The sequence below is a fragment of the Nansenia antarctica genome (genome assembly GCF_963989245.1).
Source record: "Nansenia antarctica genome assembly, chromosome: 1".
Classification (NCBI taxonomy): Eukaryota; Metazoa; Chordata; class Actinopteri; order Argentiniformes; family Microstomatidae; genus Nansenia; species Nansenia antarctica.
In genome coordinates, this window is record NC_137674.1 from 68916587 (window position 1) to 68933678 (window position 17092).

Sequence of the window (17092 nt, forward strand, 5' to 3'; positions counted from 1 at the left end):
GGGTTAGCATAGCTACCTAGCACAGGTGTGTGTGTGTGGAAGCAGTGGAGAGGAATAACAAAGAAGCAACTGCTATTGGATGGAACGTTGTACTTCCTGTAACCTGTGAACAGAAACGTGGCAAAAGAATGCGGGTAAATAATAATAAATAGATCTTGATGCGAATATATACAGAGGTCCAGTCTTTGGCCTCCGAGTCCAACGTCCCACTGTCCTCTTCTTCTTCTTCTTCTTCCTCCTCCTCTTCTTCTTCTTCCCTGGTCAATATTTTTAAAGCATTTGACTGGTGTAGGTAAAGTCCAGAGGAAGTTCATTTTCCACCATCTTTCTTTACGCCTCTACTACATTCCTTCCTTTCTTAGTCCACAACGAGGAGTGACCAAGGGGCTAAATGAGAGCAGGGTCGGGAAGGGAATTTTCCAGCCCTTGTCTGCTCCTTGGACCTCCCTCCCTCACTCCCTTCCCTTCCTTCCCTCGCTCCCTTCCCTCCCTCCCCTCCTCTCTCTCTCGCCCCCCTCCCTCCTTCCTTCCCCTCCCCCGCCCCTCCCTCCTACATCTCCAGCTGAACGGGGTCCGTCTCCGTGGCGACCGGGGGGGTGAGTTCACACATGTAGAAGAGCGTGGCCTCGCTGGCCTCCGCCTCCGTCAGAGGCTCCAGGCGAATCAGAGAGCTGCGGGGCAGGAGGGGCTCGGGCGAGTCCAGGGTGGTCTCTAACAGATCCTCCGGGGCCTCCTGGAGAAGCAGGCCGGAACCCTCCAGGCCGCCGTCGGACTCGGGGACCAGGGGGCCGGAGCCGTCCAGGAACGCCATCAGGGGACACGAGGTGTACTGGATCAACTGTTTGTCTAGAGAGGGGAGAGGAGAGGGGAGGGGGGAGTGGAGAGGAGAGGGGAGGAAGGAGAGGATGGGGGGAGAGAGAAGATAAGGGAGTGGAGAGGAGGGAGAGGATGAGGGGAGAGGAGAGGATGGGGGGAGAGAGGAGAGGAGGGGGGGAGAGGAGAGGAGGGGGGGAGAGGAGAAGAGAGGGGAGGGGAGGGAGAAGAGGAAAAAGGATGATAGGGACAAGGAGGAGAAGTTTATTGTATGCGAGACGACAGGCAATTCAGAAATGACCCAGGAAGCTCCGGTCGTTACATAACTCCCTCCTACCCCCTCCTCCTACCTCCGCGGTCCGGCTGCTCCGTGTTCTCCTTGGACTCGTCTCTCGTCGCCTGTCGAGAACACAAACAGCAGCATGTTACCAGGGGAACATCACTGTTCTGCAACTCTCTCTCTCTCTCTCTCTCTCTCTCTCTCTCTCTCACACACACAGCAGCATGTTACCAGCGGAACATCACTGTTCTGCAACTCTCACTCACTCTCTCTCTCACACACACACAAACACACACACACACACACACACACACACACGACCTGGTGTGGTCCAGTACCACGGCCTGGGGTGGTCCAGTGGTCTAGCACCATGGCCTGGCGTTGTCCAGTGGTCTTGCACCATGGCCTGGCGTTGTCCAGTGGTCTAGCACCATGGCCTGGGGTTGTCCAGTGGTCTAGCACCACGGCCTGGGGTTGTCCAGTGGTCTAGCACCACGGCCTGGGGTGGTCCAGTGGTCTAGCACCATGGCCTGGGGTTGTCCAGTGGTCTAGCACCATGGCCTGGGGTTGTCCAGTGGTCTAGTACCATGGCCTGGGGTTGTCCAGTGGTCTAGCACCATGGCCTGGGGTTGTCCAGTGGTCTAGCACCATGGCCTGGCGTTGTCCAGTGGTCTAGCACCATGGCCTGGCGTTGTCCAGTGGTCTAGCACCACGGCCTGGCGTTGTCCAGTGGTCTAGCACCATGGCCTGGGGTGGTCCAGTAAGTAAGTAAGTAAAACTTTATTTCTATAGTGCCCTTCACAGCACGAATGCACAGGGTGCTTTACAAAAATAAGAAAAGTGCAATCAAAACATCAAGGATTAAAAACAAAGAGGGAGGAACACCCCACAAGGGACAACATAAACAGAACATAAACAGGAACATAAGATGGCTATAGGTGACTACCGGCCTGCCTAAACAGATGAGTCTTTAACTGCCGTTTAAAAATGAGTTCTGAGGGAGCGGCTCTCAGGTCAGGGGGGAGGGCGTTCCAGAGTCTTGGGGCCATCACCTCAAACGCTCTGTCCCCTTAAGTTTTTAGTCTAGTCCTGGGTACGACCAGGAGCTCCTGGTGACCTCAGTGACCGGCTGGATGAGATGGGGTGGATGAGATCGGAGATGTAGGCGGGGGCTTGCCATGGAGGACTCTGTTGCACTGGGAGCCAGTGCAGGGATGCTAGGATGGGGGTAATGTGGCATGATTTCTTAGACCTGGTGAGCAGCCTGGCAGCCGCATTCTGGACCAGCTGAAGTTGAGCCACAGATGATTTGTTGAGACAGGTAAATAGTGAATTACAGTAGTTGAGTCTGGATGAGATAAAAGCATGTACAGACATTTCTAATTCAGCGTGGGATACAATGGACCGGAGCTTAGCAATATTTCTGAGGTGAAAGAAACAGGGTCAGAGATTTCACATGCTTGTCCAAATGCATAGGCTGATCAAAAATAACACCCAGGTTTCTTAGGTGGGGGCGCACATTGTCTGGCACCGGTTTTGTTCTGGCACCGGTCCACGAGCAGGCGTTATGATTCACGTTATTTTTTTTATAAACATAGCATTATGTGTGTGGTAATTGCATTGAACTTGTACATATACAGTATGTCTGTGATGCACCTTTACTCACCCCTGTCACACCCCCAAACACACACGTGGGGTCATGAGTCGCTGACCTAACAGGTGCATTTAGCAGCTGTGATTAGCGACATTGTGAGTAAAAAGACGAGTGAAAAACAAACGTCTCTTCATAGTTTCTTCGTAGGTGGTAGAGGCGATAAAAGGCCTAACAATGATGACGAGATTGCCAAAAAGAAGAAAGCTTCTTTCAACAGAAAATATGACGAGGCTTACATAGAATATGGCTTCATTGCGAGTGGTAACACACATGCTCCAAGCCCACTGTGTGTTATATGTGGAGACAAGTTTTTGATGAAGCGGCACCTTCATCAAAAACACCCAGCGCTTAAAGAAAAGCCTGCTGAGTTTTTTGAACGGAAAAAGCGTGAGAGCCACCACAACTTCAAATATTACTGTGTAGCCCGCATCATATTTAGTTGCTAATCGCATCGCTAAGTCTAAGAAGCCGTTCACTATCGGTGAAGAACTGATTCTGCCTGCGGCCAAGGACATGTGCAGGAAACTGTTGGGTGAAGCTGCAGCTATAAAGATGGCACAGGTTCCTGTCTCAGCCACCACAGTGTCAAGGAGAATTGATGACATCGCGGAGGACATGGAAGCAGTTGTTGGAGCGGGTTAATGTGTGACCATGGTATGCTCTCCAGGTCGATGAATCAACTGATGTGGAAAACATGTATTCATGTGTGCAGGCTGCTCTAACTCACTCAACTTCTTGTCACTTTAAAAATAAAAAATGTCTGCCGGTGTGTGAAAATAATGTCAAGGTCAAACCGGTCCCCAGTGCAAAAAAGGTTGGGGACCCCAGTGGTCTAGCACCACGGCCTGCCTATACAGTGCACACACAGGCACGGGTTAGAATCCGGCCCATGCCTTGCTGACATACTCTCTCCTCCTGTCTTTCTCTAATGTCTCTGTCCAATAAAATACAAGAAATAGTGGGACTATATTGATATTGATATTATTGCATTCTTGAGTAGTTGCTTATCCTAAAGCGTTTGTATTACATGGTGTCCTGTATATTGTGTAAATGACCGTTCAAATGTAACATTCTAATATGAAGACTACAATATACCTCTATGAGGTCAGGATCAATGCTGAAGTGTTTTCCGTAAAACATGGCCTGGAAATCCTCCAGACTGCAGTCGATGCTGTCTAGATAGTCCATTAGCTCCACCCTGGTGACACACAAAACTTCACATCACAATCTTTACACAGAACACAAAGGAGCGCTATAGGTGATCTTTTTCTGCCGCAATAAGACTGTATAACTCCATCAGGAATCTCTCTCATGGTTGTTCTCTCTCTCTCTCTCTCTCTGTTGTCCACCTACTTGCCCAGCAGGTTGATGTTCTGTGAGATGGCGCCGGCCTCGTTGAGGATGGAGTCCATCATCTTCACCGGGTCCTCCAGGCTCAGACTAGACGGCTTGTTCAGCTGCAGGGCGCTGCTGGTGGGGGCGGGGCTGTCGCAGGCGGGGGGTCTGGAGGAGGAGGTGGGGGCGGGGCTGTCGTAGGGGGGGTCTGGGTCTTCTGGGTCCAACGGTTGTGTCGAGTCTGTGAAGTCGGTACCGGCGAGTTCCGTCTCTGTCTGGGTCACGGCGTCACTGTCAAAGTCCACCTCCACGATCTCCACATCTCTGGGGGGGGGGGGGGAGGAGAGAGGGTGGGTTGATCTGACCGGTTTCATTTGGTCACATGCTCACCATTTGAGTGGATATTTTTGCCATGTTGTGGGAGTGTTGAGGGGTTCTGACATGCACGCAGAGGCTGGCGGAGGACGGACTCATTGTTGGAACGGAATGAAGAATGGTGTCAAACACGTGTGTTTGATACGTGTGTTTCAATACCAGTCCGTATTCCGATCCATGCATTACAATGAGCCCATCCTCCGGTTTCTACATCCACCAGCCTCCCCTGGGTGAGTGTATGTTTGCACTTACGCCTGATCCAGTATGTCTAGTCTGGAGGGTCCCTCGATGACATCACCGTCCTCATCAGTGACATCACAGATGATGACGTCATCCATCATATCCGAACTCTTCAGCCCGCTAAGACCACTGACAGAGGACTGAGGGGAGGAAGCAGTTAAAAAAAGAAAAGAAAATTGACACTTAGAACAAGCTTGTAGAAAGAAAATGTCTCTCAGATATTGAGGGAAAAAAACAGACAAATGCTTGTTCCAAGTAGATGTGTTAAAAAAATGTGTTCCAGGTAGAATTTAGAATTTGCCATTTAGCAGACGCTTTTAATCCAAAGTGACTTACAATTACGAATTACAGGGACATTCCCCCTGGGTAACTGAGGGCTAAGTGCCTTACTCAAGGGCACACTAGTGGTGGTGTTCCAGGTGGGATTTGAACTCACAACCTTCCGATCACCAGTCCAACTCATTACCCACTAGACCCCCACCACCTACCATGTTGTGTTCCAGGTAGACCCCCACCACCACCTACCATGTTGTGTTCTAGAGGTTCTTCGTATATCTGATGGATGTACTTGGACTTCTTCCCATTGTTCATCAGTAACGGCCTGGAGCAGGAGAGGAGACGATATACATCTACATATTTATTTATCTGTTATTTATTCAGGGGAATCCCTTTAAGACCAATGTCTCTTCTACAAGGGTGCCTTGATTACAAAAACATAATACTAAATATAATACTAATGCTATCTACATTTTACCGGACTGTAGCATACCCATCTATCTTTTAAAATGTTGATGTAAATAATAGTGATCAAAATACATACACATCACTATTATTGCCATAAACATGTTAAAAGGACACCAGAGATGGGTATAGTAAGGTATTATAGTATCAGAAGCGTACCTCTTGCGTTTCAAACTCAGAATACGGTTGTTCTGCACCAACGTCACAATGAACTGGATCAGCTGCAACAGACGACGACAATGAAAGCAAAGTTAGAACAGACTAACTTAATACTGGTGTTAGCCTGAGGGGACAATAAATAGATAACTAACAGCTTAGCATGCCTAACCCTAACTCTTTTCACACCGTGGGGGATGGGGGGAGGGGTGCGAGATATCTTGGGCTAGCTGGCTAATATGGCCAATGATGCATCAAAGGGTTAAAAATCTCAACTAATCTGATTAATCCTAGTCCTGTGTGTTTGATAATGCTGTCATGGTGACCGTGTCTTTGCCATTAGAGCCCTTAGACTCTGGAACAACCTGTCTGAGGATATGAGGCTAGCAAGATCAGGATTCTCTTTTAAATCTGTTCTTCATGTGAGAGTTCATAATGCTGCATAGACAGGTGTATATCTTTAGACAGGTGTATATCTATAGACAGTTGTTTATCTATAGACAGGTGTATATCTTTAGACAGGTGTATATCTATAGACAGGTGTATATCTTTAGGCAGGTGTATATCTATAGACAGTTGTACATCTACAGGTGTATATCTATAGACAGGTGTACATCTATAGACAGGTGTATATCTATAGACAGTTGTTTATCTATAGACAGGTGTATATCTATAGACAGGTGTATATCTATAGACAGTTGTTTATCTATAGACAGGTGTATATCTATAGACAGTTGTTTATCCATAGACAGGTGTATATCTATAAACAAGAGTATATCTTTAGGCAGGTGTATATCTATAGACAGTTGTACATCTACAGGTGTATATCTTTAGACAGGTGTATATCTATAGACAGTTGTTTATCCATAGACAGGTGTATATCTATAAACAAGAGTATATCTTTAGGCAGGTGTATATCTATAGACAGTTGTACATCTACAGGTGTATATCTATAGACAGGTGTACATCTATAGACAGGTGTATATCTATAGACAGGTGTACATCTATAGACAGGTGTACATCTATAGACAGGTGTATATCTATAGACAGGTGTACATCTATAGACAGGTGTATATCTATAGACAGGTGTATATCTATAGACAGGTGTACATCTATAGACAGTTGTACATCTATAGACAGGTGTATATCTATAGACAGTTGTATATCTATAGACAGTTGTATATCTATAGACAGTTGTACATCTATAGACAGTTGTACATCTACAGGTGTATATCTATAGACAGGTGTATATCTATAGACAGGTGTATATCTATAGACAGGTGTACATCTATAGACAGGTGTATATCTATAGACAGGTGTACATCTATAGACAGGTGTATATCTATAGACAGGTGTATATCTATAGACAGGTGTACATCTATAGACAGGTGTACATCTATAGACAGGTGTATATCTATAGACAGGTGTATATCTATAGACAGGTGTACATCTATAGACAGTTGTACATCTATAGACAGGTGTATATCTATAGACAGTTGTATATCTATAGACAGTTGTACATCTATAGACAGGTGTATATCTATAGAGTTGTATATCTATAGACAGTTGTATATCTATAGACAGTTGTACATCTATAGACAGGTGTATATCTATAATAATAATAACTTTTATTTGTATAGCGCTTTTCCTGCAAACGTTGCAGCTCAAAGTGCTCCAATCATTATATAATCATAATTTTATTATTATTTAATTATATTATTTAGTCATTTAAAGACAATATGTCTTGACTTGAACATATTTGCTGAGGTTGCATCCCTAATGTAAACTGGCAGTGCATTCCACAATTTGGGTACATAAAATGAGAATGCAGCCTCACCAAATCTCTTCTTTTGTGTACATGTGGTACACAGAGAAAACCAGCGTCAGAAGACCTGAGTGCTCTATTGGGCTGATATCCTAGCAAAAGGTCTTTCAGATATTCTGGTGCTGTGCCAGTGAGAGCTTTATAAACAAGCAGAAGGATCTTGAAATCTATTCTGAACTTAACAGGAAGCCAGTGTAGAGTCTCTCAAATAGGAGTTATATGAGCTTTTCTGCTTGTTTTGGTTAAAACTCTCGCTGCTGCATTTTGGACTAATTGCAGCTGGCCAATAGCTTTCTTCGGAAGACCAGAAAGGAGACTGTTACAATAGTAGTATAGACAGCTGTACATCTATAGACAGCTGTACATCTATAGACAGGTGTATAGACAGGTGTATATCTATAGATAGTGTGAGAGGTCACAGAGCTGGGTGCTCCACCGTACCTTCTTTATCAGCTGCTGCTGATGGGCGTGTTTCTGTCTCAGATCAGCGATCTCCCTCCAGAGAGCTTCATTCTCCCTGTACACACACACACACACACACACACACACACACACACACACACACATTAACAGACATTAGGTGTGTGTGTGTGTGTGTGTGTGTGTGTGTGTGTGTGTGTACACTAGGGTTGGACGGTTTTACGCTTCAAACGAAAACCGCGGTTTCTAAAAATAGCAATGGTTTTTACTAGGGATGCTCCGATTTATCGGCCACCGATTTAAATCGGCCGATTTCACTCCAAATGACTCGATCGGTGATCGGCAAAAATGGCCGATCGCAAAAACCGATCTTTTTTTTTTTTTTCTCCTGGGGAAGACAGATAACTGAACAGAAAACATAGGAGGACGTAACAGTATGTAAACCATGAAGGCCACGTTTATGATGTCTTTTATACAGCCATATCGACTGACTTGGGCTTCAGGCCCTAACTGGGTGATAGGCCAGACCTTTACTATGCCATAAAAATGGGTCTGCGTTTGCTTGGTGCCTAATGGATCAAAACTTTTGTCTAAAAAGCAAAAAATATGTAGGCTATCCAGTCAGTAGGCCTACAGTTATGTATTAAAAAAAAAATCGGTATCGGTATCGGTTGATCTTGAGGAAAAAAATCGGTGATCGGTATCGGCCCCAAAAATCCAGATCGGAGCATCCCTAGTTTTTACCAAAACCGTCATAAAACCGGTACATTTTTAACATTTAATCACAACGTCATAAATTGCTATTTCTACAACAGCATGTTTGGATACTGGAATCTGATTGGCTAGCAACAGTGGTAAATACCCCAACAACCTTCAGTTCAGACCGCATTTCCAGTATCAATGTGCCTCCCAATCAATCTGATTAAGAACACCTGTGCTGACCTACAATGCAATCGTTGATCTTGTTTATGGGACTATATTCTGTGGCGGAAGGATATATGTATTCTGAAATGATTATTGATTGTAAATAAATGAATTTATTGTTACAACTGTGTATTTATTGCATCTGAGACACTACCTGTCACTTCCAGTGTTTATGTTGTGGCTGTTGTAGAAAATGTTTTACCATTCGAGGGCGGGGGTTGTGGAGACATTTACCACTGTACAGGGTTTTTCCTCACAACCCTGTACCAGTGGTAAATGTCTCCACAGCCCCCTTCCTCTCATGGTAAATTGCTTACATATAATAAACGCCTTAAGAATGTGTGGTTGAAGATTGTTATGAAAGTGATTTTTGTCAACAATGTAATTTGTCAATAAATTAACTGTCCAAAAAGACATGTCACGTGACAGCTTCTCCTCAGAACGGAGAATTAGGGAACAGTGTTGCCTGATTGGGCATATATATTCCCTCCCAATTGGGCTACTTGGGTGGTTTTTAGACTGTGGTTGGGCTGGAAATATCCCATCTGGCAACACTGTCAGGGAAGCGAGATGCTCACAGCATACAAAGTTACAAGTTACAAGCCCTTCTGAAGACTGAAAAGGTGAACGAGCTTGTTTTTTTATGGCAAAAAAAACTAGAATTGCCTTACGAACTAAAGACACTAGTCTTGATGAAACTTTCAGGCCCACTGTGAGGGGGTACATTGCAGACCCACTACAGATCGCAACGGTCTGTAGGATACAATATGAATTGTTTTTGGTAGCGCCTGAAGAAGGTCTATGAAAGACCGAAAGCTGAAGGATCATATGGAAGGAGATGAACTAAGTGACCATCGGAGATAAAACACGGAACCTGTCAACTATTACTACTTCGGGACCCGCAGCCTAAGCCAATCACAGAAGCCAGGTAGGCTTAGTTACCGGTGTGTGCGCATTAAGCTGTGTATTAATGGATGGTATACAGCTTGCATATTCACTGCTGTTTGGCTGATTGATTACCGATTGAGTTGGTTTTGGAGTGCTGGCATTATCCTGGTTGGGCAGACTCTCGGTGCTGCGTTTTCTTGATGCTGTGAAATAAGGAATCTCCGCTTCGTCTCTTTGAAGTTGCCGCTGCGCTGCTGATGTGAATATGATGTTTGCTGGTTGAATTTCCTTTCGGTCTATGGATGTGTTTTAAATGCACAAATAATGTATTGAAAAGAAATCGCATTGCAGCGACCACTTATATTTGTGAAACTATGCAAGTAGTAAATAGCCTATTTGTGTTGCGAGTGCGACTGTGCTTCCGGTGTTTTCGACATGAAAGTATTGTAGTAGTATAGTATAGTATAGGGCTCCATTATTTGAAATTGGCGGCTCAACAATGTCATTTTGAATCCCGGTTAACCAAAATAAATTAGTTATATTTAGTTATTTCTCGGTTTAAAAATTTTGAAACCGTCCATCCCTAGTGTGAACTGTGGAAACATTTTCCTATTGAGGGACAATAACCATCATCCATCCATCCATCCATCTATTCAATCGCTATGCATCAATCAATCCATCCATCAATGTGGTAGTGGTCGGTACCTCTTCAGCGTGCCGAGTCTGGAGTCGAAGCTCTCCTGCTTGCCCTGGACGTTCTGGACGCTGGCCAGGATCTTCGTCAGGTCCTCTGGTCTGATCTTGTTGTCTTCTGGTCTGGCATTGGACACCTGGAAGCCATGGCAACCAATCAACCAATCGGCATCAGTAGTGCATTTCACTGGGCCAGATAAACACCAAAACTAGCTAAAATAGTAGAACAGGTACAATAGCATAGTACTGACGGCACTGATGAAAAATGAACTGTGTGTGAGAGTGAGGTGTGTCTGCAGGGCCTGGTCAGAAGACTCAGACTACAGGGTGGTTCTGCTCACCTTCCTCTTGATGTTCTCCAGCAGCTCGTCCTGGCCATGTTTGAAGTGCGGATGCTGGAACTCCACTGGTCCGTCTCTCTCCTGCTTCACAATGCCCGTGTCCATGTGCATCACCTTACGGAAGCCATCTACAGAGACAGATGGGAGGGAGGGGGGGAGAGGGAGAGAGAGAGAGAGAGATGGGAAGGGAGGGAGAGAGATGAGAGGGAGCGGGGAAGGGCGAGAGAGAGTCAGAGAGAGAGAGAGGTGGGAGGGAGGGAGGAAGAGAGAGAGACAAAGAGAGCGAGGGAGAGAGAGAGAGAGAAAGAGAGAGCGAGGGAGGGAGGGAGAGGGAGAGTGACAAAGAGAGAGAGAGAGAGAGAGAGAGAGAGAGAGAGAGAGAGAGAGATGGGGAGGGAGAGAGTGACAGACAGAAAGTCAGAGTGACATAGAAAGGTGGAGGGGGCAGACACAGACAGAGAGAGAGGGGGAAAGATCCCGTTTTAACAGACAGCTTATAACAGAACCGGTACATTCCGAACATTCCAATGGAACATTCCGCTCCACAAGCTGAGTGCTGAATAGAACCAAGGGAGTATTCCATAGAACCAAGGGAGCATTCCATAGAACCAAGGGAGCATTCCAACGGGAGCAGCTGAGAAGCCACTATGCTACGTACACATGTTGAGCTGCCGCACAAAGCTAGCCATGTTGTTGTGCTTGAAGAACTTGGGGAGGATCTCTTTGGCAAACCGCTGCTCGTCCAGGACCAGGAAGCTGGCACCTTCCTAGAAAGCAAAGTGTTAGACAAGAGAGATTACAACTGGAATCCATAGAAGCAGCATTTATGGTTCCCATCTTGTCCAATGATTTGACATGGTGTGTGTATGTGTATAGGGTGGGGGGGCAAGCATCATTATAAACAAATATAACGTGGCTGTATGTTGCGTCACAGCGGCTGTGAAAAAGTAATTCCTCCTCGTATTAAAATGACGGAAATGATTCTCCGCAGGGACCTTAGTTTCGCTTCCCCGTAAGATTACTTTACTGAAAAGTTACAGCAATAAAGCTGCCTGTATATGGGATATTGTAAAGGATTAGCAGGCCTGGTCATTTGTAAACAAACTGATGCAGAGAGATGCTGAGGGAATATGGTTGCAACAAACAATGCAATGCTCTCTGCTTTCTAGGCCAGTTGTCCCCGAGGGCCGCAGGTGACAGCCTGAGGGGACCATCCACAGCCAACTAACAGCTTAGCATGCCAGCTAACTCTGTTCCCACCCTGGGAGAAGGTGGGGGAGGGGTGCAGGGTATACTGTGCTAGCTCGCTAACGTGGACAGTTTACCTGACTCCAACAGATAAATTCATTAGTATCCGCATCCTCGACTAGCGTCCACAGCTTCGTTAGGAAGGCAGGAACGTTAGAATTCTGTTTCATTTTGCAAAACTTAAATCTAACACACAATAGTTTCCTCTTCTGGTGAAACAGAAATAAGTCGACGCTCTCCAGAGAAAAACAACGCTGTGCATACAACTTCCTGTTCATGGAGAGAACGCTGATTGGTCAGATAGTACCTGACGTAGGCAGTGGTAAAATATTAAACACTGTTGATGTAAAAACAAGACAGAAAATCATTGAAATCTTTGCAAACACATTCCCCGCTAGCAAACAATGAAATGGAATTTCTGAATTTCTGAATTGAAATTCAACCGAGCCTGCAGTGTTTTCCTTTGTATTGTTCCCTTCGGTACAGTACACTGTACAGTCAAGCAGGAAGCCCTTAATGGAAGGAAACGTGCCAAATCATTCATCAGCAATATGTTATTAATAGCAACACTACCCATAAAGAAACATCATGATAAATTAGCCTCTTTTTTTTTCATTTGAGAGTCTAGCTCGGTGAACCTCATTCGTGGTACTAGCAAGCTAGGGTTTTTAAATAAATATGAAAAAACCCTATTGGCCAGGTTTCGCCGGTCGGTGGAGGCTGGGGCGGGGGTTGGGTGGAGGCTGGGGCGGGGGGTGGGGTGGAGGCTAGTGCGGGGGGTGGGGTGGGTGGAGGCTGGGGCGGGGGCGGGGATTAGGACAACCAACAAGTGGTCCTCTCATAGCCAGAGATGTTACGCTGTATTTAACCCAACCATGGTGGAGTGTTGCATAATTGGGCTTTTTATTTTTTTTTACTTTGGATTTTTCGAGAGCATGCAATTTTACATATAACAGTTACATATACTCTCTATAAAAAGACTTGTATAATGTCATATGACAAATGACAATACATAATTGGGCTTTTTTCAACCTTGTTGCTGAACATGTATGGATAGATGATTCACTTTGACAATTGTTGTAAGTCACATTGGATAAGGCGTCTGCTAAATTAGTACAGGCATTATACAATATGACCTCAGACAAATTGCAACAGAAACTCTTTCAACTGTCCTAGTCTCATGGATATGTCCTTCATAACATATCAAAAGTCTTAAGAAATCCAAGTGGTGGAAAGTATTGAAAAATACTGAAACTGGTGATGCCACAATTTCCCATTGACGCCCATGTTAAATAATGTTTTTATGCATGTCTTCTTGTCTGATGTCCACACAAAGTGTTCAATACTGTCCACAATCACACAGAAACTGTTTTACATGAGACATGGAGTTGGATGCAGTACTATATGTGTGTAAGGACATTCTTAACCCATAGATGCATACAGGTAAGTGGGTCAAGATGAAACAGTGGGTTCGTTTTCTTGCAATATATTTGTAATGAAAGGTTTTTTTCATTTCATATTCCAGGTATTCCTAAAAATATATCAGACCATCTAAACCTAACCCATTAAAAAAAAAGATTGACCTTTTACACTTTTTAAGTATTTTTTGTATTACTAGCCCAAGCTTCCATAAGAGGGTCAAAGATACCTGCATGCATCTGATCTGGATGAAGTTGCTGTCCTCTCTGTCCTCTATACACAGTTGATGGAGGGATCGGTGTCTGCAGAGAAGGCTTGCAATGCTGATGTGATACTCAGAATAAAGGAACAACTCAAAAACAAAAGTGAATACTTAAAATCCTGTAGCAGGACAGCTGCCCTCTGGTTGCAGTACATGGATATGGTGGACATACTTTGCAAGTTTCTGAGAGCTGAACGTACTGGCAATTGGGCACTGCACCTTGAGGCAATATCAGAAATGCTTCCTTTCATGGCAGCATCTGGCCACAATCTCTACACCAAATCGGCTCGGATCCATGTGCAGCGGATGTGCAAGCTCCATTTACATTTTACTTATTTTTTTTCTTTTTACATTTTTTGGCATTTAGCAGACACCTTATTCCAAAGCGACTTACAATCAATACATTTGACTAAGCAAGTGAATCATCAATCCACCAGTCGTAGCAGGAAGAATAATCCAGCTCAGGCCCGGGCCATTGATAGAAGGAAAAACGTTCTTCTAAACCTAGTTACAAATAAATATATATATATATATATATATATATATATATATAGACACTGGAGAAACAGAGAAACAGTACAAGGGGGTCAATAGAAGTTTTTAGGGGACACAGTAGAGGGGAAAAGCGGGTGTCTTCAGGAGACGCAGTGCTGGGGTGCAGTAGATGTCTCAGGAGGAGCAGTTAAGGTGTAACCTGAAGAGATGGGTCTTCAGTCTACGACGGAAGATGGGTAGTGACTCTGCAGTTCTGACAGCCGTGGGAAGCTCATTCCACCAGCGGGGAGGCAGTGTTGTGAAGAGACGTGATCGGGCAGCATGACTGCCGTGTTGGTGTAGAGGTGGTGTGGCCAGTCGGTGGAGGAGCGGAGTGAACGGGCTGGAGTTTGGGGGGTGACCATTTCCTTCAGGTAGGCAGGGGCTGTCCCTTTAGCTGCCTGGTATGCAAGCACCAGGGTCTTGAATCTGATGTGAGCTGCTATCGGGAGCCAGTGCAGGGTGCGAAGGAGAGGGGTGACATGAGAGAATTTGGGGAGGTTGAACACCAGCCGGGCAGCAGCGTTCTGGATGAGCTGCAGAGGTCTGATGGCGGAGGCGGGTCCAGTTGGAACATCCAGATGTCTACCAGAGATTTGGAGAGGGATTCCATGTGGTCAGATGAAGTGATTGCTTATGGGCTGGCCTGTCTGTAGATCTCATTATCTGATGAGAAGTATGAAAACCTGTGGTGGCCTCACAAGAGGGCGAGGGATGACAGAGCAGCAACGTTTGACATGGCTGCTCTCCATGCCAGCTTGTGCTGAAGTCAACAATGCCATGCAAGAGCTGACAGGGGTGAACCACAACACTGGGGAGCAGAACAAGGACCTGACAGATGCAAGACAAGCATGTGACATGAAGGATACACTGACAGTTCTGAACTATCTCCAAGAGAGAAACCCCTTCTGCTCCGATCCAAGCTTGCACAGTGTCTCAACTGGGGTCCATGCGCACCCTTCTGTGAATGTTGAAAAGGCAAAGACCATCGGAAACACCATCTCGGCCAGCATGGAGACAGACTACTGCTGAGTACACATTCAAAAAGAAGGAGCAGGCAATCACCATGAGTATGAAGTCCTCAGTCAAGATTGATGGTGAAGCAGTGCAGGTGGATCCTCAACTACTTTTCCAGCGACTCATAATTGCTGCTAAAGCTTCACAAGACCTGGCATCAGTGTTCAGGTATGAGACCTGGCACCAGTGTTCAGGTATGAGACCTGGCACCAGTGTTCAGGTATGAGCTGTGTAGTTATCCTCCAGCGCTGTTTGACATCTCCCTGCTGCTTCGACAGCCACAGAAGCCAGTGCTAGCAGATGCCATTTGGGAGCTCCTCACACCTGACCTTCCGGGAAACACAGACACATCCACAAAAGACATGACACACCGCAGGCGAGCAGGTGGGAGGACTGGAGCAGCCGTAACCATGGATGAAGACATGCCTATTATGATGAATAAGACCTGTTCCTTTCAAACAACACAAACAAGCAGCAGTTCATCAACATGCTCAGTGGTCACATACAGAAGAACTGTCAGACGTACCATGCTTCAGAATAAAAGTCAGAAAAAAAAAATTCTGAATAAAACTCAGAAAAAAAAAATCTGAATAAAGGTCTAAACATTTGCTGAACAAAAGTAAAAAAAACAAAAAATCTGAATAAAAGTCTGAAAAAAAATTTTTCTGAATAAAAGTCTGAAAAAAAAAAATTCTGAATAAAAGACAGAAAAATTAGATTTCAGAATTAAAGTCAGAACATTTTAATTTCAGAATAAAAGTCCAGTATGTGCTAGATGGTGGAGTATTGGTTCAGCGTATCCCATGGACACGTGGATCCACATACAAGGTCATCTGCAAGCTGTACAGCGAGTATGTCACATGGAAGTATGGAGAGGCAGTTGTTGTGTTCGACGGTTATCAGGGCACATCCACAAAAGACATGACACACCGCAGGCGAGCAGGTGGGAGGACTGGAGCAGCCGTAACCATGGATGAAGACATGCCTATTACGATGAATAAAGACCTGTTCCTTTCAAACAACACAAACAAGCAGCAGTTCATCAACATGCTTAGTGGTCACCTACAGAAGAACTGTCAGACGTACCATGCTCCAGGTGATGCTGATCTCATTGTGCAAAAAGCAGTGCAGGCTGCCACAGTAACAAACACTGTGCTCATTGGTGATGATACAGATCTGCTCGTCCTCCTCATATACCAAACCAACCTCAAGTCACATGACCTCTTCTTCAAACCTGAGGCGAAGAAGAGCATGAAGAAGCCACGTGTCTGGAACATCAAGGCCGCCAAGCAGCAGCTGGGTCCCAGTGTTTGCCCTCACATCTTCTTCATCCATGCAATAGCTGGATGTGACACTACCTCCCGCATCTATGGCATTGGGAAAGGAGCTCCCCTCAAGAAATTCACAACCAGTGATGACTTCTGTGAGCAAGCTAAAGTGTTTGACACACAGTCAGCTACCACAGCAGTTGTGTCAGCAGGAGAGAATGCTTTGCTGTGCCTGGACAATGGGAAACCTGGGGAGGAACTCGACTCTCTACGACACTATCGCTTTTGTGAGAAGGTAGCTATTAGCACTTCTCATGTACAGCCGCAGAGTCTGCCACCTATGTCAGCAGCAGGGAAGTACCACAGTCTTCGTGTGTCCTACCAGGTGCAGCAGTGGAAGGGAACCTCAAATGAACTCCTGCCACAAGAATGGGGATGGAAAGAGAGTGATGATTGTCCCTGTCCAAACTGACTTACCACCAGCTCCAAGGAACTCCTCCGGTTCATCAGATGCACCTGCAAGACAGACTGCAGCAGCCTGAGGTGCAAAGCATGGCATTGAGTGCTCTGTTGCATGTAGCAACTGCAAAGGATTGGGGTGTGCAAACTCATCTCAGGCTGCATGTGATGAAGATGATGATGAGGAAGATGGTGAAGAT

General features: G+C 45.5%; 1 protein-coding gene across 1 annotated transcript; it reads right to left on the reverse strand.

Annotated features, from left to right (window-relative positions):
* Nucleotides 1–550: 550 nt before the first annotated feature.
* On the reverse strand, nt 551–12130 carry hsf2 (heat shock transcription factor 2; the record flags this gene model as incomplete). The annotated part of the gene is made up of 12 exons (XM_080525468.1): nt 12011–12130; nt 11344–11452; nt 10686–10813; nt 10357–10481; nt 7861–7936; nt 5598–5659; nt 5223–5298; nt 4710–4837; nt 4101–4406; nt 3843–3945; nt 1164–1212; nt 551–846 (listed from the first exon to the last, which is right to left on the reverse strand). The coding sequence occupies exons 1-12, from the start codon at nt 12101–12103 to the stop codon at nt 551–553; spliced, it is 1551 nt and encodes a 516-aa protein (XP_080381594.1). The 5' UTR covers nt 12104–12130.
* Between the last annotated feature and the right edge of the window lie 4962 nt (nt 12131–17092).